This window comes from Rutilus rutilus (assembly GCF_951802725.1).
Source record: "Rutilus rutilus genome assembly, chromosome: 7".
NCBI classification, from domain to species: domain Eukaryota; kingdom Metazoa; phylum Chordata; class Actinopteri; order Cypriniformes; family Leuciscidae; genus Rutilus; species Rutilus rutilus.
In genome coordinates, this window is record NC_140221.1 from 45748681 (window position 1) to 45773069 (window position 24389).

At 41.0% G+C, this 24389-nt stretch overlaps 1 protein-coding gene across 1 annotated transcript; it reads left to right on the forward strand.

Annotated features, from left to right (window-relative positions):
* Window positions 1-24344, forward strand: pla2g4cl1 (phospholipase A2, group IVC (cytosolic, calcium-independent), like 1). Its single transcript, XM_084413853.1, has 15 exons — window positions 1-89; window positions 1704-1729; window positions 1892-2003; window positions 2904-3046; window positions 3128-3329; window positions 5616-5718; window positions 5799-5939; window positions 6047-6112; window positions 6213-6257; window positions 6698-6829; window positions 12526-12645; window positions 14580-14657; window positions 23308-23462; window positions 23562-23727; window positions 23803-24344. The coding sequence occupies exons 2-15, from the start codon at window positions 1704-1706 to the stop codon at window positions 23961-23963; spliced, it is 1650 nt and encodes a 549-aa protein (XP_084269979.1). The 5' UTR covers window positions 1-89; the 3' UTR covers window positions 23964-24344.
* The last annotated feature ends 45 nt before the right edge of the window (window positions 24345-24389 follow it).

Genomic DNA, 24389 nt, shown 5'->3' on the forward strand with positions numbered 1-24389 from the left:
ATATAAAGAGCATCTTCTTTTCGCATGTCAAGATAACAGCAGCTGTGTTGATACGGTATTGTTGGTGAAGACTCGGATTTACAGGAATAGTAAGTATATATTTTTAAAGCTTTAGGAAATAAAGTATTTTCAGCAATAGCAAGGCTAAGGTTTCATGGCATCATCATAGATTACATGTGACAATCATAGTATGAACGGATCCAGCATTTTTCAGCCATTTGCTTTAAAACCCAATTTAAACATTATCAAAACTGCATAAATATACAATCATGGTGAAAAATGATTTTGGTGATTTTGGTTCAGTGACAAGTTTTCTATCTTCTATACATCAAAATCGGTGTAATTTTATTTAAATATACTATTAATAATTGTATTTCAGTGTGCTACTATTTTGATCCATACATTTTATTTATTTATCTGACTCTATTTGAGTAAAAACTATAAGGATGTAAGTAATCAACTGTTTTATGGCCATCTTATATTTTATTTTAAAGTGACCTTAATTATAGTTGGTGTTTATCATGTTATTTAAATATTCAATTGTTTATCTTTTGACACATACTTTATTCACATTTTCCTGTTGGACGATAGGTTTCTAGTTACTATGACACTATATTTATCTCCATTTATCTCTATGCCGATTTGCTATTTGTATGTGTATATATACATACTCAACGGCCACTTTATTAGGTACAAGTTGCTAGTTCCGGGTTGGACCCTTTTGCCTTCAGAACTGCCTTAATTATTCGTGACACAGATTCAACAAGGTGCTGGAAACATTTCTCCGAGATTTTGGTCCATATTGTCATGATAGCATCACACAGTTGCTGCAGATTTGTCGGATCTGAACATCCATGATGTGAATCTTCTGTTCCTCCACATCCCAAAGTTGCTCTACTAGATTGAGATCTGGTGACTAGAGGCCGGTTGAGTTTAGTGAACTCACTGTCATAAGATGATTTGAGCTTTGTGACGCGTGTTATCCTGCTGGAAGTATCCACCATAAGATGATACGCTGTGGTCATAAAGGGATGGACAGGGTCAGCAACAATACTAAGGTCAATACTATAACAATACTAGGGATACCTGCAGTGTGTGGAAGCAAGATGGATTTATTGAAGTATCAGAAAACCCTAGGAGAAAACATCATGCCGTCAGTGAGGAATCTGAAGCTTGGACCTTCCAACAGGACTATGATCCCAAGCATTCCTCAATTTCCACCAAGGCTTGGTTGCAGAAGAAGGCCTGGAAGATACAGTGGCATCACCATCACCTGAATTGAACCCCATAGGAAATCTCTGGTGGGATTTGAAGAAGGCGGTTGCAACAGCAAACCCAAGAATATCACTGAACTGGGGGTCATTGCTCATGAGGAACGGGCTCAGATTCCTCAGAAACGCTGCCAGAAGTTGTGTCCGGTTATACATCTCGTCTGCAGCAGCTCATAACAGCAAAAGGGTGTTCTGCTAAGTACTAAAGATGCTTGCCATGAAGGGGTTGAATCATTTTGAACTGCAGAACTCATTAAAAGTTGCATTTTCAGTTGAATTTGGGGAAACCACTTGAAACATTTGTTGCGTTGAGCTATTTCAATTACTTTTGTTTGATTTGTTCATTGCAAACAGCTGAAAGTCTGTAAGTTTTGCCAATAAACCTGATTTGCATTGGGTGTTGACTTGCATGTGGACTCTACTGTTTTATAGATGAGTGCATCCAAACCCCAGGAAAGGTATGTAATCCTGCTCAGATTCATGGAAGCATTAAGACAAGTGTAACAGTTATATAACTGTTCACAATAAACTGCAGACTTAAATGCATTGAAATCTAGAATATTCAATATCAAAATATATCAAATAAGTTAAATTCAGGACTGTTCTGTCTGTCGCTGCAGCGGTAAGGTGCGAATCGAACCCTCTCTGAATAAGAACGAGGAGGAGTTTGTAGCCAGAAGGAGAAACTCTGTTCTACAAAGCCTGACGAAGCTTCAGATAGAGTGCGGTGAGGTAAAGCTTCTTATTGTATACTTTATATATATGAGATGACCTGCGAATGGTGCCAATGAACATCAGATGTCACATCAATTTCACTCTCTTGAACTATGCCATTAATAGCAAGCACCCATTGAAATAATGCTAAGTCAACATTGATGCATCATCATTAATAGCACTGATTAATAGTACAAGGTGATGTTAGTTCATCATCACTTTCGCACACTCAGATAACGACGAAACGTATTAAGTTTTCAACTACACTTCAATGCTAAATATTAAAAAATGCACATATATCTTCTGTGGAAGTCTCAGGACCAAAAAATATTTGGTCTACACTTTTTGCCACTCCCAGCAAACAAAAATATGTTCTGAGAATGTTTTGCTAACGTTCCCATTAAGTTATAAAAACTTTATTTCTGAATGTTCTCTGAATGTTTAAAACGTTAAAACGAATGTTAAAAACATTTTATCTTGGTTATGCGAAATACAGTAGTCAACATTTGAAGTGGATCAAAAAAGTTAATCAAAGTTGTCCTAAGACAAGAACGGGTATTGTTCAAAATAACTTTGATGAAAGGTTTTGATCCACTTCAGATGTTGACTACTGTATTACATTTTGCCAACATTATTGAAAAGTTACTTTTGAATGTTTTCTGAACATTGATTTAAAAATGTTAGACAAACGTCCAAACAAACATTTTTAGAAAAAAGAAAGCTCCATGAACAATGGATGGATATCATTTTGAGAGCATTTTTAAAGACCAGATAACATTGAATGAACATCCTATTAACGTTACTTGAAGAATATTTGTTCAGAACTTTAAGACAACCTTCCCAGAACGTTACCTAAAATTCTTTACATTAAAAATATAAGGTGGATATAATGCTTTGAGTTGTGTGTGTGTGTTTCAGGATGAAGTGCCAAACATTGCATTACTGGGTTCTGGAGGAGGAGAAAGAGCCATGGTGGGTTTGCTGGGATCCCTGGTTCAGCTCCAGAAAACCAGTCTTCTGGACTCCATCCTTTATCTGAGCGGAGTCTCTGGATCCACCTGGTATGAACCCTGAGAAACAACAAACACACACACAGATGGGTTGAATGTCATAAATGACAGCAGTATGTTGTTCCTCTGAAGGTGCATGGCCTCCTTATATCAGGAACCAGACTGGTCCACCAAACTAGAGGCTGTGAAAGACAAGATCGTCCAGAGACTCAGCGGTCCTGCAGTCAGCTGGGAAGATTCATTAGCCAAACTGAAGAAATATTACTATGGGAAAGACTTCTTCAGCTTGACTGACATCTGGGCAGTGATGGTCGTCACAACATTTGTGAAAGAGGTTTGTAACTATCCAATTCATGACCAGGGACAGATCTAGAAAATTATGTATAGTGTGGCATGAGGACTATGAGGAGCGACAACTCCAAAGCAAGCAATAATGCAGTCTTTGTGGATTTATAAGCCTGACAGACATTGAAGATGCAAAACATTTGCATAATCATCTTACTGCTTAAAAATAATTAATTAATTAATAAATAACAAATAGACATTGTCTATTAAGTACGGAAGCGTATTGCATTCACTTGAGAAAAAAAAAATCTACTCAGTTTTTCTGAATTAATGAGTTAATTATCTCAGAATTACGAGATAATTTTTCATGAAAAAATTTTTTTGCTCTGTTTTTCTGAATTAATGACTTAATTATCTCAAAATTATGAGATAATGTTTTCTTGAAATAAAAATATTTGCTCTGTTTTTCTGAATTAATGACTTAATTATCTCAGAATTATGAGATAATTTTTCATAAAAAAAATATTTTGTTCTGTTTTTCTGAATTAACGACTTAATTATCTCAGAATTCTGAGATAATTAAGTCATTAATTCAGAAAAACAGAGCAATTTTTTTTAAAATGAAAAATTATCTCATTGTTGGGGCAGAGTTATTTTTCATAAAAATCTAACTAGTTTGTGAATGTTTGTCTGTGCGGTGTGAATTGGTTTGTGACCACTACACAGAGAAGACAAGTTATAGCATTAATATGTTAATAATATATAACACAAAATGAATACATACTGTATATAGCCTAGGTGTGAAAATTAGCCTACATGATATGAATATTAAACCCATTGAAATAAGAATTGTGTGACTAATTAACAAATGTAGCCTACAATAATAATATTGTATACCATATTAAGTCCAAATTTTGTGCTTTTAACAATACACATACAACTTTAAAGCAGTGCGTCTGTCGTTACTATCGGAAGATCTAGTTTTTGATTAAACATTACAATGTTTTCTACACTGAACAAAATTAGAAGCGCAACACTTTTGTTTTTGCCCCCATTTTTCCATGAGCTAAACTCAAAGATCTAAGACTTTTTCTATGTACACAAAAGGCCTATTTCTCTCAAATATTGTTCACAAATCTGTGTTAGTGAGCACTTCTCCTTTGCCGAGATAATCAATGCACCTCACAGGTGTGGCATATCAAGATGCTGATTAGACAGCATGATTATTGCACAGGTGTGCCTTAGGCTGTCCACAATAAAAGGCCACTTTAAAATGTGCAGTTTTATCACACAGCACAATGCCACAGATGTCGCAAGCTTTGAGGGAGCGTGCAATTGACATGCTGACCGCAGGAATGTCCACCAGAGATGTTTCCCAAGAATTGAATGTTCATTTGTCTACCATAAGCCGTCTCCAAAGGCGTTTCAGAGAATTTGGCAGTACATCCAACCGGCCTCACAACCGCAGACCACGTGTAACCACACCAGCCCAGGACCTCCACATCCAGCATCTTCACCTCCAAGATCGTCTGAGACCAGCCACCCGGACAGCTGCTGCAACAATCGGTTTGCATAACCAAAGAATTTCTGCACAAACTGTCAGAAACCGTCTCAGGGAAGCTCATCTGCATGCTCGTCGTCCTCATCGGGGTCTCGACCTGACTGCAGTTCGTCGTCGTAAATGCAGTGGGCAAATGCTCACATTCGATGGCGTCTGGCACTTTGGAGAGGTGTTCTCTTCACGGATGAATCCCGGTTTTCACTGTACAGGGCAGATGGCAGACAGCGTGTATGGCGTTGTGTGGGTGAGCGGTTTGCTGATGTCAACGTTGTGGATCGAGTGGCCCATGGTGGCGGTGGGATTATGATATGAGCAGGCGTATGTTATGGACAACGAACACAGGTGCATTTTATTGATGGCATTTTGAATGCACAGAGATACCGTGACGAGATCCTGAGGCCCATTGTTGTGCCATACATCCACGACCATCACCTCATGTTGCAGCATGATAATGTACGGCCCCACGTTGCAAGGATCTGCTCTGGATCGGCGTATACGACAGCATGTTCCAGGTCCTGCCAATATCCAGCAACTTCGCACAGCCATTGAAGAGGAGTGGACCAACATTCCACAGGCCACAATCAACAACCTGATCAACTCTATGCGAAGTGTTGCACTGCGTGAGGCAAATGGTGATCACACCAGATACTGACTGGTTTTCGGTTTTCGGTTTTGTTCTGCAGATGTTTATAAATAGATATTTATTGCTGAGAAAATGTTGTGCGAGTTTTAATGGGATGTATTTGTCCCCGGCAAAAACTGCGTTCTCTATAGATCGATGAACACACTCTCACAGAGCAGTGGAACCAGCAGAGTAAAGACCCGCTTCCCATCTACACAGTGATCGACAAGCAAGGCAAACAGTTAAATGAAGGAGGTCTGTGTGTTTGTGTGAAAGAAAGACAGAGAGTTGATGTGTTTGTGTCAGCTGTTATATGGACGTGTTTCTGTCTGCAGACCCCTGGTTCGAGATCACTCCACATGAAGCAGGTTATTCTCTCACTGGAGCGTTTGTGGACGCCTCCAACTTTGGCAGTCAGTTTCACAACGGCTCTAAGAAAAATAAGCAGGATGAATTTGACATGCTGTACCTGCAAGGTAACAAACTCTTGTCTCATTGACCTTAATCTCAATCTGTTTCGTCAAGCCTGCATTATTAACGTACTGTAAACTTTATGTTTACTGATATTGTGTGTTTTCTGCAGCTCTATGCGGCAGCGCTTTAGCTGATGAAGACGAGATTAAGAAAGTCCTCTGGCAAAAGATAAAAGGTGCAGCTGCAATTATTCTGAGGACTGAATTCAGCTTTAATTTAAATGGTTAAAATCATTACCATCCATTTGATTTTTGTTTGTTTGATTTGTTTTTCAGATTTCTTTCAACAAAAAGAAAAAGTACTTGAGGAAATGAAGAAGGGTAAAACATGTCTTAGGCTTTATCTACTTAAATATTTAACAGCCCTGATTTGATGTTTTTAAAGAAGTCTCTTCTGCTCAACAAAGCTGCATTTATTCGACAGCAAAAACAGTAATACTGTGAAATATTATTAGAATTTAAAATAACATTTCTGATTATTATCAATGTTGAAAACAGTTGTGTTGCTTCATATTTCTGGGGGAAAAACATGATACATTTTATTTTTCAGGATTCTTTGATCAATAGAAAAGTAAATCCTTTAAAAGTATCATAAAAATTATTATAAAAGTATCCTTTTTTTATCTTACGCCAAACTTACAGCACAGCTGTTTCAAATGTTTCTTGAGCAGCAAATCAACATAATAGAATGATTTCTGAAGGTTAATGTGACACTGAAGACTGGAATAATGATGCTGAAAATGTAAATTATATATATTTAGAACAGCAAGAGAGCAGCGAGGAAGCAACAGGACTCGAAGCGTGGAGTCAACCAGATCCATACTCTCCAGATACAGACGAATGCTACCGGGAGCTAATGGATCTCTTGGATATGAATCTCTCTGTTTTTAATGGTAATAATCCTTCTGCTCTTGATGAACCACCCATCAGAACAACACTGAATGGTGACAAACCATTGAATGGTCTGTGTATGTCCATCACAGCCTTGTGTTCATGACTTCATTAAATACACCACGTGTCCACGGCAGCTTTTATGTTCAATAAGTCTTCCCAGTGAGAACCCGCTGTTAAAAAGACTGAATGAAAATTACCCCATAATTGACCCATCCTCAAGACATCCTAGATGTATATGACTTTCTTCTTTCAGCCAAACACAATCTGAGTTATATTAAAAAATATCCTCGATCTTTATAATATCCTCCAAGCTTAATAATGGGAGTACATAGAACTTTCGATTTTGAAGGCCATAAAAGTTGCTCCAGGGGGTTAATAAAGGCCTTCTGAAGCTAAGCGTTTTTGTGTGAAAAAAATCCATATTTATAACTTTATAAACTAATCACTGGCTTCTGGTAATGGACGTATGTGAGTCTAGTTCTGGTGGAAGAGTGACATCTGACCCGACGCATGACGTATTGATGAACGCGGAAGCGCAGAGGATAGAGCAAAACAAAACACCAGTCACGAATTAAGCTGCGTTGACACTACAATCGACAAAGCGACACGATACCATTCATTTCAATGAAGAATGGACGATTTCCGGTGACACGAGTGATCGTTGGTGCCCGGATGGGGCGTGTCCAGCAACGCAACAAAGTTGAGACAGAGCCCGTCTACGGAGAGCCTGTCCACTCCCTATTAAGCCCTATTGTACCGAATTGTGGTTGTAGTACCACCAGAGTTCCACTGGGGGGCGCTCGCCATGAGTGCAAAATGAATGGGAGTCAATGGGGCTAGACGGCTAAATTTGTCTCTTTCACCCGATTGCCGTTGAGAAATCTCAGATTTGATTGTAGGTTTTGCAAGTTCAACATGGGTTTTAGGTCGAAAGTTGAATGAACGAGTACTTATGTCGTTTTGATTTCTTACAGGTTGAGTTGTTGTTGCCCATAACACGCTAGCATTCTGCTAATGACGTCAGCATTCTGACGTCATTGACATTTTGAAAGACTTTTTTAAAGCAAATAAGTGACTCTAAAAAATCTAACACCCAGCAATGTGTCATTTCTTTGCATCTCCTTTCGAATACAACATTCAAATTACTAGACAAAAAATTATATCCTGAGAAAAGTGGATTTTGAGGGGTATACCGCCATTGACCTCCATTCATTCTGCACTCGTCCTGTGAGCGCCCTCATATGGAATCAGAGTGGAACTGCAACCAGTTCAGAAGCCGGAAGTGTAGTGAGAGTGAAACTTCTCGCCATATTAGACATTCTCTGGTTGAGATCTGGGGCAAGTTAAAGCTCAAACCGGTGCGCAACGTTTTGCTACGGTTTCCGGGTTGAACGACATGTTTCCTGGAAACGGTGTGCAACGGGGTTTGAGATACGTCAGAGAATGTCTAATAAGGGGAGAACTTCCACTCTCAGTAAACTTCCGGCTTCTGAACTGGTTGCAGTTCAACTCTGGCTCCACATGAGGGCGCTCACAGGACGAGTGCAGGATGAATGGAGGTCTATGACGCTATAGCCCTCAAAATCCACTTTTCTCAGGATATAATTTTTTGTCTAGTAATTTGAATGTTGTATTCGAAAGGAGATGCAAAGAAATCACACATTGCTGGGTGTTAGATTTTTTAGAGTCACTTATTTGCTTTAAAAAGTCTTTTAAAGTGTCAATAACGTCATACACATCGTACGACCAGAGATACTGCTTTACGGCAATCCTTCAGTCACTCTGGTGCTTTCGCGCTCTGCACTTTCTTTTCTCTCGAGGCATCGACAACACAGCTGACACAGGTAAACACACGTGCTAGAAGAGTTTTTGTTTTGTTTGTTTCTGGTCCCGCTTCGGATGCCACGATGCCATCAAGCGGTATCTCTGGTCATAATCAGTCCTTCACTGACCAATCAGCGTTCATTAGCAGAATGCTAGCGTGTTATGGGCAACAACAACTCAACCTGTAAGAAATCGAAAGGACAAGTACTCGTTCATTCAACTTTCGACCTATAACCCATGTTGAACTTGCAAAACCTACAATCAAATCTGAGATTTCTCAACGGCAATCGGATGAAAGAGACAAATTTAGCCATCTAGCCCCATAGACTCCCATTCATTTTGCACCCATGGGCGATCGCCCCCAGTGGAGCTCTGGTGGAACTACAACCAAAATTCAGTAAAATAGGACTTAATAGGGAGTGGCCAGGCTCTCCATAGATGGGCTCTGGATACGTTTTCTATTGTTTGGTGGGTGTGTCAAAAATGTCAGCCCATTTGTCGTTTACAAATATGTCAAGTCAAGTCAAGTCATCTTCATTTATATAGCGCTTTTAACAACGTAGATTGTTTCAAAGCAGCTTCACAGAGATAAGCGTATAATTTAAGGTAACAGAGATTGTTTTGGCTTTATAGCAGAGTTAAGTTATTTTCCATCTAAAGTTAGTTTTGATTGATTTGCTTCCGTCGCAACGATCATTTGTTATTAAATTAGGGCCGCTAAGACGACACCGTTCTCTCTACACAGACTTTAAACGCGAACCTGTGAGAAACGCTGATGGCGTTCACATGCGCATTTAGAATGGGTTCTATAGTTATGTGCATTTGAAAATACGCAGGTTTGGAATTCCCTACAAGCCAAGCCTAAACAAAGTACTTGTCTTTCCGTATAAATTTTGATAAAGAATTTTATTTTATTTTGTTGCTTTGGGGTAGGAACGCGAAACAAATTTTCCCGACAAAGCCTTATCTGTATAGTGGTAGAGGGATCCTCCATAGGGAGAGACTAGTTGGCACTTCAGCACTGTGTTGTCATCGGTCCAGGCGAAGGTCCTTCGTCAGGTCTGGATACGGCCTGGATCCGGCAGGCTGCAGGAAAACCATTCTTCTGAGATGCCATTCTTCTCATGATGTAACGAGTACATCAGGAGTTATGGGAAGTGTTCCCGGTTCCGGCTGACCTAATCTATGCAGCCTAACATTAAATTATAGAAGTCTATAATGTATTATGTGAATGCTAGGTCAAAGAGATGTGTTTTTAGTCTAGCTTTGAACTGACAGAGTGTGTCTGCTTCCCGGACAATGGTAGGAAGACTGTTCCAGAGTTTTGGTGCTAAATAGGAAAAGGATCTACCGCCAGCAGTCGATTTTGATATTCTAGGTATTAGTAACTGGCCGGAATTTTGAGATCGCAATAGACGTGACGGACTATAATGCGTTAAGAGCTCGCTCAAGTACTGCGGAGCTAAACCATTTAGTGCTTTGTAAGTGATCAGCAATATTTTAAAATTTATGCGATGTTTAATAGGGAGCCAATGCAGTGTTGACAGAGCTGGGCTAATATGGTCATACTTCTTGGTTCTGGTAAGAACTCGAGCTGCTGCGTTTTGGACCAGCTGTAGTTTGTTTATTAAGCGTGCAGGGCAACCACCCAGTAGGGCATTACAATAATCTAGCCTTGAGGTCATGAACGCATGAACTAATTGTTCCGCATTTGTCAATGAGAGCATATGGCGTAATTTAGATATATTTTTAAGATGGAAAAATGCAGTTTTACAGATACTAGACACATGACTTTCAAATGAAAGATTGGTATCAAAGAGCACACCCAGGTTCCTAACCGACGACGAAGACTTAACAGAGCAGCCATCAAGTGTTAGACAGTATTCTAGGTTATTACGTGAGGAAGTTTTTTGTCCAATAATTAGAAACTCTGTTTTTTCAGAATTTAGAAGTAGGAAATTACGAGTCATCCAATTTTTTATATCCGTTATGCATTCCGTTAATTTTGTGAATTGATAAGTTTCGTTAGGTTTTGAAGAAATATAGAGCTGAGTATCGTCGGCATAACAGTGGAAGCTATTTCCATGTTTCCTAATGATATCTCCTAATGGTACCATGTACAGAGTGAACAGCAGCGGTCCTAGTACTGAGCCTTGTGGTACGCCATACTGAACTTGTGATCGATGAGACATCTCATCATTTACTGCTACAAACTGATAATGGTCAGATAAGTATGATTTAAACCATGCTAGTGCATTTCCCGTAATGCCAACATAATGTTCTAATCTATTTAAAAGAACGTTGTGGTCAATGGTGTCAAATGCAGCACTAAGATCGAGTAACACTAATAGCGAGACACAACCACGATCGGATGATAAGAGCAAATCATTTGTGACTCTAACGAGAGCTGTCTCAGGACTATGGTACGGTCTAAATCCGGACTGGAAATCCTCGCAGATATCATTTCTTTCAAGAAAGGAACACAGTTGTGAAGATACTGCCTTTTCTAATATCTTTGACAGAAAAGGTAGATTCGAGATCGGCCTGTAATTGACTAATTCTGTAGGATCAAGTTGCGTTTTTTTAACAAGAATGTCCGCTGCAGCTCGGTATACGCAACAATTGAAGATATTAGAAGACATGTTTGTCGTAAAAGTTTTATTGTAAAATTATAGCATATCAACAGTCTGTTGATATAGCCTGGGTTTCCCCATACTGCCTTGCTCGCAGCGCGATTCTATTCACGCTGCTATGGCAGTCTGGACACCATGGGACAATTTTTCCCCTGAAAAAGGGAACCAATCACAGAACGGGGAGGGAGCAGCAAGATGATGACGACACCGAAGCAGTTTGTTTATATCAGACTCGACGTTACCTTCTACCCTCATGTTTATCTTGCACAAACGGTAATATTCGCTAAACGCCATCGTGTACAAATAAATCTTTGACCCATCGTCTTTTTCCTCGTCGAATTTCTCTCACTCTACATACGTCATCTGGTATAATTGAAGCGATTGGCTATGAGCTACATACAGGCGCATTTGATAGACATTCATAGCGCCCAATAAACGGCTCTGGGCATTCGTAAACCACGCCTCAAATACGAGAAAATGCGCACGTAGTTCCCAGACCAAGTCTCAATGAGACTTGGTCTGACGTTAGCCAGGCTACTGTTGATATGCTATAATTTTACAATAAAACTTTTACAACAGTGATCAGCAAGTCCCGTCCACACCAGGAACGATAACCATAACGATAAAGATACAGTTCTTAAAATCGTTCTAAATATAAAAGAACATCATAGTCCACACCACAACTATAATGACATCGGCAAAGAGGAAAAATATCATGGCATTGGAATCACTTTCAGAATGATTTTTTCCAGCAACACTGACAGCCAATCAGAATCCATCCTGCACACGACAAAACTGCAGCGTGTTCTTAATAAACAGAACGATATCATCCGCTGGTGTGGTCTATGTGAACGCTAAAATAGTTATCGTTATAGTTATCGTCCTTGGTGTGAACGGGCCTTTATTGACACAGATTTGAGAAGAAAACCAAATAATTTGGTTTAAATATGAAATGCTGTCTACAGTACAAATTAAAAAATTGTCATTTGTACGTCATGTTGTTAAAGCATCTGTTAATGATAAAACATTAATGTATTACAGTCTATTTAACAGCTTTTTGGCACAATTTAAAAACAATTATGAAAATCAAACCATGAAACAGAAGAAAGGTGCAAGATAACATGCAAAAATATCAACCCATTTTTGTCTAAAAATGTATTCATTATAAATAGATTGTACTTGTAGATACACAAACTACAGTAAGAACTCACTAACATACATGTCCCGTCTTTCTACAGAACCCTCTCTAGAGAGCACTCTGAGTATTGATGAAAAAGAAGCAGAAAAACTGAATGTGAAGCGTCACACCATGGACGTAATCAACAATCTGAGTGAACGGATTAATATCTGGCCATATGGTAGGTTAAACTGTTTCTAATATCATCCCTTCATTCTCCACACCACTTTTCTAGAGTCGTGAGGATGCTGATCTACACTTTAAGATGTATGTGTTTGAGTTTCATATAAAATTTCCATCCATTGTTTTAACATAAACTAATAAACGTAATGTGATGCATATTTGTCAGTCATACATAAATAATACAGGACAGATTTCTGCACTCAAAAAAAATAAAAAATAAAAAATAAAATAAAATCATGGCCTAGTTTATTATTAATGATTTGATTGAAATCATAATATAAATCATATTTTCATGTTTCAATTGATATAAATGATATTTTCAAAAAGCCTTGATTCAAATTGCTTAGAATCAGCATAAAAATGTGCATGTGAAAATCTATGTATGAGATTTATCAATATATAAACTTGGTTGCTGTGAATTAAAAAACACAGAAATTTGTTCACTTACTGTATGTATGCAGTTATGCATTTATGAACAATTATGCATCACATTAAGCTTGATAGTTTGTATTAAAACTGTGTAAGATCAAATGGATGCTAATTTAATATGCAATTCAATTACATTTAGGCCTAAATATTTTTGCAAGTCCATCAGTGTGTCTAATATTCAAATAACTTTTTATTCTCTAGTTCTTTTGAAAACCTGTTGCATAGTTCTAGTAAACATGTTCTGGTCTGAAGATCCTGCAATGAAACTTGTTGACAAGAAGTAAAGTATACAGCCAGCATTGATCTTGATAAGAACTCAAAACTACACTATGCAACTGTTTTTATGCTAAATTAACAAAATTTAAATAATGAGCGAGTACATTGAAAATCCATCTTCCAAACTGTGTTTTTTGCCTTACCTCAAATCACTAAGTCCCCCCTCGTTGGCAGAGGCCATTTACACTAACTCGCGCACACTTCTCCCTTTTTCCCCTGAAAGGCGTTTATTTTCAATAAAAATGAAGAAAATATTCGAAAAGTGGAAATAAAGTGTTTAACGTGTTTAATAATAAAGTATTTATTGGTTAGGGTTAGGGGTAGTTGTAGGGAGGGCAGAGGGCTTTATTGTCCCAATAAAGCGGCATCCATAATAATTTTATTAAATATAATATAATTTGCACTCTTTGTGATTATACCAATGTACAACACTGAGGTGCAAATAGTTTATGCCACTATTTATAAGTATAAATAGCATCTAACTACTATTTACACAAAAAAACTGCTATTTTTATATTATTTTGCTATTGTAAATAGAATTTCACTTAGTGTAAATGGCATATAGCGCTAATCTATTGCTATTTGCCATTCATATTTGAGAGCTGTAGGATTTTGCGTGAAACTGCATATTTCCGTCGCTAATGTCATATCCATAAATAGCTAAATGAAAGAAGTTCAGGGTACTTTAGCAGTTGAAGAGTAATAGATGCACGGCAAATGAACCTTGAACCTAAATGGAAGCGCCAGAACCCGTAATAAAACAAAAATCAACATAGTTATAGCAAAGCAGCATATTTACTGCATTGGCTAAGTCCACAAAACGATGTTTATGCTGGTAACTAGTTTCCTCTGTGTTCTGATATGAATAGCAATCGTTATGTCAGCACTGCTAAACTTTTGTAACGTTATTTTAAAACAAGTGATTCCAAGTCCAGTCAAAACAACAGTTTAATATATAGTTACCTGCTCATAAGACATTATTTATCCGTCTTTCTTTCATTAATGGGGGAGTTGTCATTACTTGTGACATTCGCACTGATCAGATTCATCCGCGCAGGAGCCGAAGCACAACTCACATGATCATCAAAACGATGTTCCTCCGCAAGTAACTTGTAGTTTTATGCTTTAGCCGCTAGAGGGCCAAAAGCCACATATAATGTAGCTTTAAGACTGAGCCTAAGAACCGAAGATTAAAAAAAAAAAATATTTATGCATTTTGTTTTACAGATGCTTTAGGGAGCATTATTGAATGCATCACTAATTGGATCTGGGGCAGGAATTATAACTTCCTACACCACATGCCAGGTAAGAACAGATCTGCAAACTGCTAAGATACTTTTTAAACACCCACTGACATTTAAAAAAGATGAAATAAAAAGAAAAGAATCTTGAACATTTAAGGAACTAAATGAACATTTAATCCACAAATAAATAATGATATAATATGCAAAGTAGATTTGAATTTCATGCAATAGAACATTTACTGATTAAAATATAAAGTCTATTAATAATAAGGGAATAATAATCATCTTTAACCCTTTAAGTGTCACCCCCCTCACCCTTAGACATGACATGCATGGACATGAAAATGCACATCTTGAACTTAAATGGTTGTAATTCAAGAATGCTTTGGAATATATATGTAAGATTGGTCTTGTTTTAAAGTTACAGCATAGTGGAGCTGCACGATTCTGGATCAATTGAGAATCAAAAAATTTTTTGTTCCAAATAGAGATCACAATTCTCCCACGATTCTGAACAAACTAAACAAAATTGCATGTTATTTACTAAAGGTTCTGACGAAATGCTAATTGCTGCAGTCTATTTAAAAAGTTTAAAGGGGTCCTATTACACCCCTTTTTACAAGATTATATTTATTTAATTTATTTAATTTATTTATTTGATATGGACATAACAACTGCATTGGACAAACCAGATACATTGTTTTTTAGTGTTATAGCAAAACTGCTAATTTGCAACACTTGTCCATAGGAGGCTACACATTTCACAAAACACAACAAAATACAGTATATAAAACACAATGCAAAACAGTACAATATTTAAGAGGGTAAACAATACACATCATCAAAATATATTTCAATAAGCATTACCATGTGTGCAGCTTTGACTTGACTTCAGCCATTGTTTCAGACTTCTGTTAAAGCTGATCATGTCTGTCTGCAATTTTAAGTTAGTGGGCAGAGAGTTCCATAGTCTCGATCCATTAAAAGAGAAACTAGACTGACCAAAAGATTTTGTAAATCTTGGAAGAACACAGTCCCCACTGACTGAGGCTCTGGTGGAGGGTCTAAGTGAGCCCTGACGGCTAATAATGAGAGCAGAAAACAGCGGCGACACATGACTGTTCAAACATTTAAAAACCAATTTCAGAGTACTAAAATGTATAAAGTTTTCAAAAGTAAAAAGATTATGTCTATGAATGATATCACAGTGATGTGATCTCATAGGTTTTCTGGCAAATACCTTGACTGCCTGTTTGTACACTGAAACAGCCGGCTTGAGTGTGGACGGAGAGGTTTGTGACCAGGATGTGACGCAGTAAGACAGATGTGAGAAAATCATTGCATGCATGTATAACAGGGCGGCCTGCTGAGACAGATCCCTCCTGATAAAACGTAAACAATTCAAGTTGGATTTTACCTTTTTACAAACATTTTTGACTTGACTTTGAAATTTAAGGTTGTTGTCAAGAATAATTCCCAGATATCTGGTCTCTTTTACTTCTTGAATAATTTCATTGTTTATGCTTACTTCAAAGGTGCTGTCAGAAGGTCTTGTTTTAATTGAAAAACAGACAGCAACAGTTTTCTTCATGTTTAAGGTTAGGTGAGATGACTCAAACCATTTAGAGATGTCTACTAGGGCAAGTGTCAACTGCTGCGCTGCCATAGCTGGGGTTTTAGCAGATAGATGGATGACTGTATCATCTGCATACAGCTGGCAGTTGGCACCTTGGCAGCTATCTGGGAAGTCATTGATGTACATTGTGAACAACAATGGCCCCAGTACTGATCCTTGAGGAACCCCCATGTTGTTAGGGCAGAGATCTGACATCACCCCATTAACCTTAACACACTGTTGCCTTCCCTCTAAATATGAATGTAACCATGTAAGAGAACTAGGTGACAATTTGAAGAGCTGGAGTTTGTTAATTAGCACGCTGTGATCCACAGTATCAAAGGCCTTTTTTAGGTCTAGAAATACAGCACCAACTACTTGCCCTTTGTCTAGAGGCCCTTTGATCTTCTCTAGCAAGTAACAATTAGCTGTTTCGGTGCTGTATTTGCGCCTAAAACCAAACTGTTGAGGATGCAGCAGCTGGTTTGACTCAAGATGTTCAATGAGTTGTTCTGCAATTACCTTCTCCAGGATTTTAGACACAACCGGTAGAATTGCAATAGGCCTGTAATTGTTGGGTGTGTCCTTTTTCCCTGACTTGTGGATTGGTGTTATTACAGCGGGCTTCCAGCACTGTGGAAATGTACTTGACCGAATTGAAAGATTAACTAAATATGTAATTGGTTGTAGCAGACTGTCCTGATGTTTTTTAATCAAGATCATACTTAAGTTATGGATGTCTTTTGCTGCGGAGTTGTTTATGTTTGTAATTATCTTTTTAACTTTATCAGAAGAGACTTCTTGGATTTTAAAAAGGCCTGTGTTAGCTAAATTAACATCTTCAACACATGTCACCTTGTTTTTAAATTTGTTTGCTAGTTCATGTACAGAGTCTATAAAAAAATTATTAAAAACATTTGCCATTGACTCATTGTTATTAACAAGAGTGCCATCCACTTTGATGGAATCTATCATAGTGTGCTTTTTCTTTGCAGGGTTGGTTAAGTAGTTTATGTGTTGCCACAATTTATAACTACTTCCATTAGCCTCTTCTATCTTTTTAGTAAAAAAGTTGGTTTTGGCTTTACGCAGATTGCTTATGACTTGATTTCTAAGTGTAGTATAAATTAGATGATCTGTGCCGTTTCTAGTTTTCATAGACTTTTTACGTGCAGTGTCACGTTTTTTCATAATGTGCCAAATATCTCCATTAAACCATGGGAGGGAATGTTTTTTTGGTTTACTTGTCCATGTTTTAGTAAACTTTTTTATCGTATTACTCAGTGTAGTGACAAAGATACTAGCACTTTGGTTCACATTGGACTCTTGCGTAACATTATCCCAGTTTATTTGGTTCAGTTCTTCTTCAAAGTTATTTTGTTTTGCTTTTGGAATTCCTATTTTCTGTATTTTTGTTTCTTGGTTATAATAAGTCAATCGTTTTTTACCCAGTTTCCTAACAATTAAGGTCATATTATGATCCGAGAGCCCAGTAATGAGGTTATAGATTTTTGTTATTCTTTCAGGCCTATTTGTAAGAATCAAATCAATCAGCGTTTTACTACTTCTAGTGACTCTGGTAGGTTTGTCTATGAGCTGTTTATATTTAAATTTATCTACTAGAACTTTTAATTTAATTTTACTACTTTTTTCCAGCCAGTTTATATTAAAGTCGCCCAGTATTATGCTTTCAGAGCAATCCATATTTGAAAGAAGACTCTTAAATTCATTATAAAAGTTCACACTGTGTGAAGGTGGATTATAAAGAACACATAAGTTAAATTTCATGGTTGTAGACAGAGTAATTCGTAATGCAAGGCCCTCCAATTTTACATTAATTGCAACCTCTTCACATTGAAATTGATCTCTAATGTATATTAACACCCCCCCACCCCTTCCTTGTTCCCGATCTCTTCTAAAGCACTTGTAGCCTAGTATATTAATTAGATTTGTTGAAATACATTGATTTAGCCAACTTTCAGAAACGCACAAGAAGTCCAAATTCGAGTCAGTTAATAGGTTATGTATTTGGTCTATTTTTGGTAAAATACTTCTAACGTTGAGGTGTCCCCCTAGTATTCCTTTGGGTTTCGTTTGCGGATTCCATATGACTTGCGCATGATTTACAGTCTGGAAAAACTTGAGCTGTCTCTGCTTCACTGTCGCGCAATCTGAAGGTTTGACCCTTGCGGGACACCGTCTTTGTGTACTTTCCGCATCTGTCATAGCAGCATCGCAGGATGTTTGATTCTCAAGAATATGATCGTTGGATGGGTTAAAACTCACCGGTGTAGCGAGACAAACGGTGTCAGATGTTCCCCTCAGCTCCGTTGCACCAGGAGACATTAGATGGTATGGGCCGACATCCGTTTCTTCGCTCGAAGTTTGGACAACTAGCTGCCGCCTCACCGCGGAGGCAGTAGCCCCAGCTGTTTCTGCAAAACCGCAAATGGACTTGCTAGGTTTCGCCCAGCTGGATCTTGTAACAGCAACATGCGAAACCCGTTTACTCGCTATAGCGGCCTCTGGTGTACACGATAAACTCCAGTGAGACAGCGCTCCACGGCAATCCTGGGATGCGTCCTCGTCCAAGTAACCAATTGACGGGGGCATCCCGCGCGGTGGAGAGGGCAGTGCGGCGCAGCCGGTAAACTCGCCGCTACTCCTTGATGGATCCGTTGAACCGGTGACCACATCCACGTCGATCACTGGTCCCGCCGCGCTCGCCGGAGAAATGGAAGAAGCGAGGTGAGTGTTTAACTCAGACGTGTGACGTAGAGTAAAAGTACGTACCTGTAAGTTTCCTGCGGTGCTCTTGCTGTGGTTTGATGCGATGATATGGGGGCTATCTGACGTTGGACCAGTTGTCGGACCGGGGCATTGGTGGATGTCCCCGGACAGCAGAAGGCAGATGGTAATTATTAGCGCGAGGCTCTGCTGCGGTTTTAGTACCGATTTGGTGTGCTTTCTTACTTTGCTGTACAAATGTGGGTGAATGAAAGTAGCAGCCAGGACGTATCTTCCAAGTCCAAAATGTTTGGTGGCTTTGATTGTTACAGTATCCACTGATGTAGGCTTAATGTTATTAGAACTATAAAAGTCATTCAAAATTTGACCAGTATCTGTATAGAAAAAAATATTTGTGAGGAGTGCATAAGCAAAGAGCGCTGCTGCTATACCTGCCACACCCGGCTGGCGCCATTGCCGCCATATAAGTCTCAGATGTCCCCACAATGTGTCTGTGAAGTTTCAGCTCAAAATACCCCACAGATCATTTATTATACCATGTTGTAAATGCCCATTTTTGAGTGGAAAGAAAAACAGACTGTTTTTTGTGCCTGTGTCTTTAAATGCAAATGAGCTGCCGATCCCCACCCCCTTATCCAGAAGAGGGTGGAGCCTTTACAGCTTGTGCCTCGCGCCGCTGTGACGCAATCGGCCTTCAAATGCGGCCTTCGGAGGATGCAGCCTTCACATTGGACACAGCTAGTCTGTATACTCTATCCATCCATCCATCCATCTTCCTCCGCTTATCCGGGGCCGGGTCGCGTGGGCAGCAGTCTAAGCAGAGATGCCCAGACTTCCCTCTCCCCGGACACTTCCTCCAGCTCTTCCGGGGGGACACCGAGGCGTTCCCAGGCCAGCCGGGAGACATAGTCTCTCCAACGTGACCTAGGTCTTCCCCGGGGTCTCCTCCCAGTGGGACCATAGCTCATGACCATAGGTGAGAGTAGGAACGTAGATTGACCGGTAAATCGAGAGCTTCGCCTTGCGGCTCAGCTCTTTCTTCACCACGACAGACCGGTACATCGACCGCATTACTGCAGAAGCTGCACTAATCCGTCTGTCAATCTCCCGTTCCATCCTTCCCTCACTCGTGAACAAAACCCCAAGATACTTAAACTCCTCCACTTGAGGCAGGAACTCTCCACCAACCTGAAGTGAGCAAGCCACCCTTTTCCGACTGAGGACCATGGCCTCGGATTTGGAGGTGCTGATTCTCATCCCAGCCGCTTCACACTCAGCTGCAAACCGTCCCAGTGCATGCTGAAGGTCCTGATTTGATGAGGCCAACACGACAACATCATCCGCAAAGAGCAGAGATGAAATCGTGTTGTCACCAAACCTGACACCCTCCGGCCCCTGGCTGTGCCTAGAAATTCGAACTCCCATGAACCCTCCAGTACCCTGTAGAGGGTATAGAGCTGATCCAGTGTTCCACGGCCCGGACGAAAACCACACTGTTCCTCCAGAATCCGAGGTTCTACTATCGGCCGTATTCTCCTCTCCAGTACCCTGGCATAGACTTTCCCAGGGAGGCTGAGAAGTGTGATCCCCCTATAGTTGGAACACACCCTCCGGTCCCCCTTCTTAAAAAGAGGGAACACCACCCGGTCTGCCATCCCAGAGGCACTGTCCCCGACCGCCACGCGATGCTGCAGAGACGTGTCAGCCAAGACAGCCCCACAACATCCAGAGACTTGAGGTACTCAGGGCGGATCTCATCCACCCCCGGTGCCTTGCCACCGAGGAGTTTCTTGACTACCTCGGTGAGTGCCCGAGTGATGGACGAGTCCACCTCTGAGCCCTCAGCCTCTGCTTCCTCAATGGAAGACGTGACGGCGGGATTGAGGAGATCCTCGAAGTATTCCTTCCACCGTCCAACGACATCCCCAGTTGAGGTCAACAGCTCCCCACCTCTACTGTAAACAGCGTTGGTAGGGCACTGCTTCCCTCTCCTGAGGCGCCGGACGGTTTGCCAGAATCTCTTCGAGGCCAGCCGATAGTCCTTCTCCATGGCCTCACCGAACTCCTCCCAGGCCCGAGTTTTTGCCTCCACAACCACCCGGGCTGCAGTTCGCTTGGCCTGCCGGTACCCGTCAGCTGCCTCAGGAGTCCCGCAAGCCAACCAGGCCCGATAGGACTCCTTCTTCAGCTTGACGGCATCCCTTACTTCCGGTGTCCACCACCGGGTTCGGGGATTGCCGCCTCGACAGGCACCAGAGACCTTACGGCCACAGCTCAGAGCGGCCGCTTCGACAATGGAGGTGGAGAACATGGTCCACTCGGACTCAATATCTCCAGCCTCCCTCGGGATCTGGTCGAAGCTCCGCCGGAGGTGGGAGTTGAAGATCTCTCTGACAGGAGACTCGGCCAAACGTTCCCAGCAGACCCTCACAGTACGCTTGGGTCTGCCGAGTCTGTCCAGCTTCCTCCCCCGCCATCGGATCCAACTCACCACCAGGTGGTGATCAGTTGACAGCTCCGCCCCTCTCTTTACCCGAGTGTCCAAGACATACGGCCGCAGGTCAGATGAAACGACCACAAAGTCGATCATCGACCTACGGCCTAGGGTGTCCTGGTGCCACGTGCACTGATGGACACCCTTATGCTTGAACATGGTGTTCGTTATGGACAAACTGTAACTAGCACAGAAGTCCAATAACTGAACACCACTCGGGTTCAGATCAGGGGGGCCGTTCCTCCCAATCACGCCCCTCCAGGTGTCACTGTCGTTGCCCACGTGGGCATTGAAGTCCCCCAGTAGAACGATGAAGTCCCCAGTTGGAGCACTTTCCAGCACCCCTCCCAGAGACCCCAAGAAGGCCGGGTACTCTGCACTGCCGTTTGGCCCGTAGGCACACACGACAGTGAGAGACCTATCCCCGACCCGTAGGCGCAGGGAAACGACCCTCTCGTTCACCGGGGTGAACTCCAACACATGGCGGCTGAGCTGGGGGGCTATAAGCAAACCCACACCAGCCCGCCGCCTCTCACCATGGGCAACTCCAGAGTAGTGAAGAGTCCATCCTCTCTCGAGGAGTGTGGTTCCAGAGCCCAAGCCGTGCGTATCTCTAGTCGGAACCTCTCAACCTCACGCACAATCTCAGGCTCCTTCCCCGCCAGCGAGGTGACGTTCCACATCCCTAGAGCTAGCTTCCGTGTCCAGGGATCAGGTTGCCGAGGTCCCTGCCTTCGACTGCCGCCCGATCCTCTCAGCACCGACCCCTTACGGTCCCTCCTGCAGGTGGTGAGCCCACGGGAAGGCGGCCCCACGTCGCTCCTTCGGGCTGAGCCCGGCCGGACCCCGTGGGGGGAGGCCCGGCCACCAGGCGCTCGCATACGAGCCCCAACCCCAGGCCTGGCTCCAGGGTGGGGCCCCGGCTGCGCCATACCGGGCGACGTCACGGTCCTCGATATAATTTTTCTCATAAAGGGCTTTTGAACCGCTCTTAGTCTGACCCGTCACCTAGGACCTGTTTGCCTTGGGAGACCCTACCAGGGGCATATAGTCCCGGACAACATAGCTCCTAGGGTCATTCGGGTACTCAAACCCCTCCACCACGTTAAGGTGGCAGTTCAAGGAGGGGGTATACTCTACCAAAAACTAAAACATCCTTTTGGTTTTGATTATCACCAACCAATGAGGTTCATTCTCATGTTACAGCACGTTTGAGCTAAAGCAGTTTAACAATGCCACTGCACACGCTTGCCATTATTAAAAAGTACCCATGTAGCCTCCTACAGTTGCCCATATAACAACTTTTAATGACCCATTTTCTGACGGAAAGCATGAAATTACCGCAATAAGCCGTATATTGCCGAAAAAGCGCATGTTGTCTACTGTCAGGCAAACGGTTGAAGAGTTACGGCAAAATGAGTACAGCTTGCTGGTATGTGTCGGCGACGACACAGCCGGTTCTAAAGGGTTAAAGCCCAAACAATAACCAGAGGTTGTTATACTATGGCTAGTACATTAAGATAATGCCGCTCCAAACGCTGCAATTATCTCAATAATGTTTTATCTAGCCCCTTATTTGCAACTGCATGCCAGATTTTTGGGTGAATTTCAGGTGACCACAGCATGAGAGAGAAGGAACGGTGGAATGGGGGTTCAAGGGAAAGAGAAGTAAATTAGGATGATGCTTAGGTGAGACTTGCGACTGCATGAGAATGGTGATGCTAATTTCACAAGAGAGGGTGGTTCTGATGTTAATTTCCAGAAAGTCCTTGACTTCTCGGGGAGTGGTCGCTCCTCAAACAGAATGCCCGGCATTTTCTATTTTCTCAAGTGTTACACACGTCTCTGCCGTAGAAGCAGCAGTGCACTCCACTCTTCTGGAAAGTGAGACGAGAGACTTTGAAGACGCTGGACTGTTGCTCAACTCACCCTATTTCTCAGTGCTGAGAGAAGAGAGAAACATTGACCTCATCATTTCCCTGGATTTCAGTGATGGGGATCCTTTCATGGTATTATACGCGCATTTAATTCTCTCCAGCTTCACTCATGTTTCAGAATCTGTAAAATGTTAATTAAATAAGAGCACTTGTGATGCTTTTCCTCTGCAGACAGTGAGGGAAGCTGCCGAGACGTGCAGGGAACGAAACATCCCTTTCCCTGAGGTCAACATTCCCAGTGAGGACTCAGAGAAACCAAAGGACTTCTATGTATTCAAAGGCGAAAACGCTCCAACCGTGATTCACATCCCTCTCTTTAATGTGGTCAACTGTGGAGGCAAGTTTTTACAAAGTCTTACAATATCCTGAATAAAACATGTGTTCTGATATTAGTGTGTTATTGTTTCTTCAGATGATATTGAGGCCTGGAGGAACAAATATGGCACGTTTCAAGGTGCTTACAGCGCTGAGATGATCACTGATCTAATGGAAGTCGCTGGAAAAAACATCACAAACAATCAAGAAAAAGTGGTGGAAGAGATTCGTGCGATCATTGGGCAAAAATTCGCATAAATTCCTTACATGCCCTTAACCGAGTTAAATACACTAAAAAATAAAATTAAGTTATCTATTGCATTTTAGTTTAGTAATCATTTTCAAAAATGTGTCTTCGATTCCTTAATCAGTATAAACATCATGAAGTGCATCGTGAACATGGCTTAAATGTATGTGTATGCAAATGTAATTTAGGTAAAATGTATGAGACTGATTTAATAGAAATAGATATGCAAACCTGGTTATTGTGCATTTTGTATCGTTCAACTTCTTTCTGAACAGATCCTGAAATTCTGGCACTATGAAAAATTTAGTTTTATGATATTTGTAATGTGCAACAGTATTGTGACCTATTCCTCAAGGACCAATTAATAAAGCTTCCTGTGCATATATAGACTAAAAAAAGGAATTTTAAAGGAATTTATCAATAGCAAGATTATATTT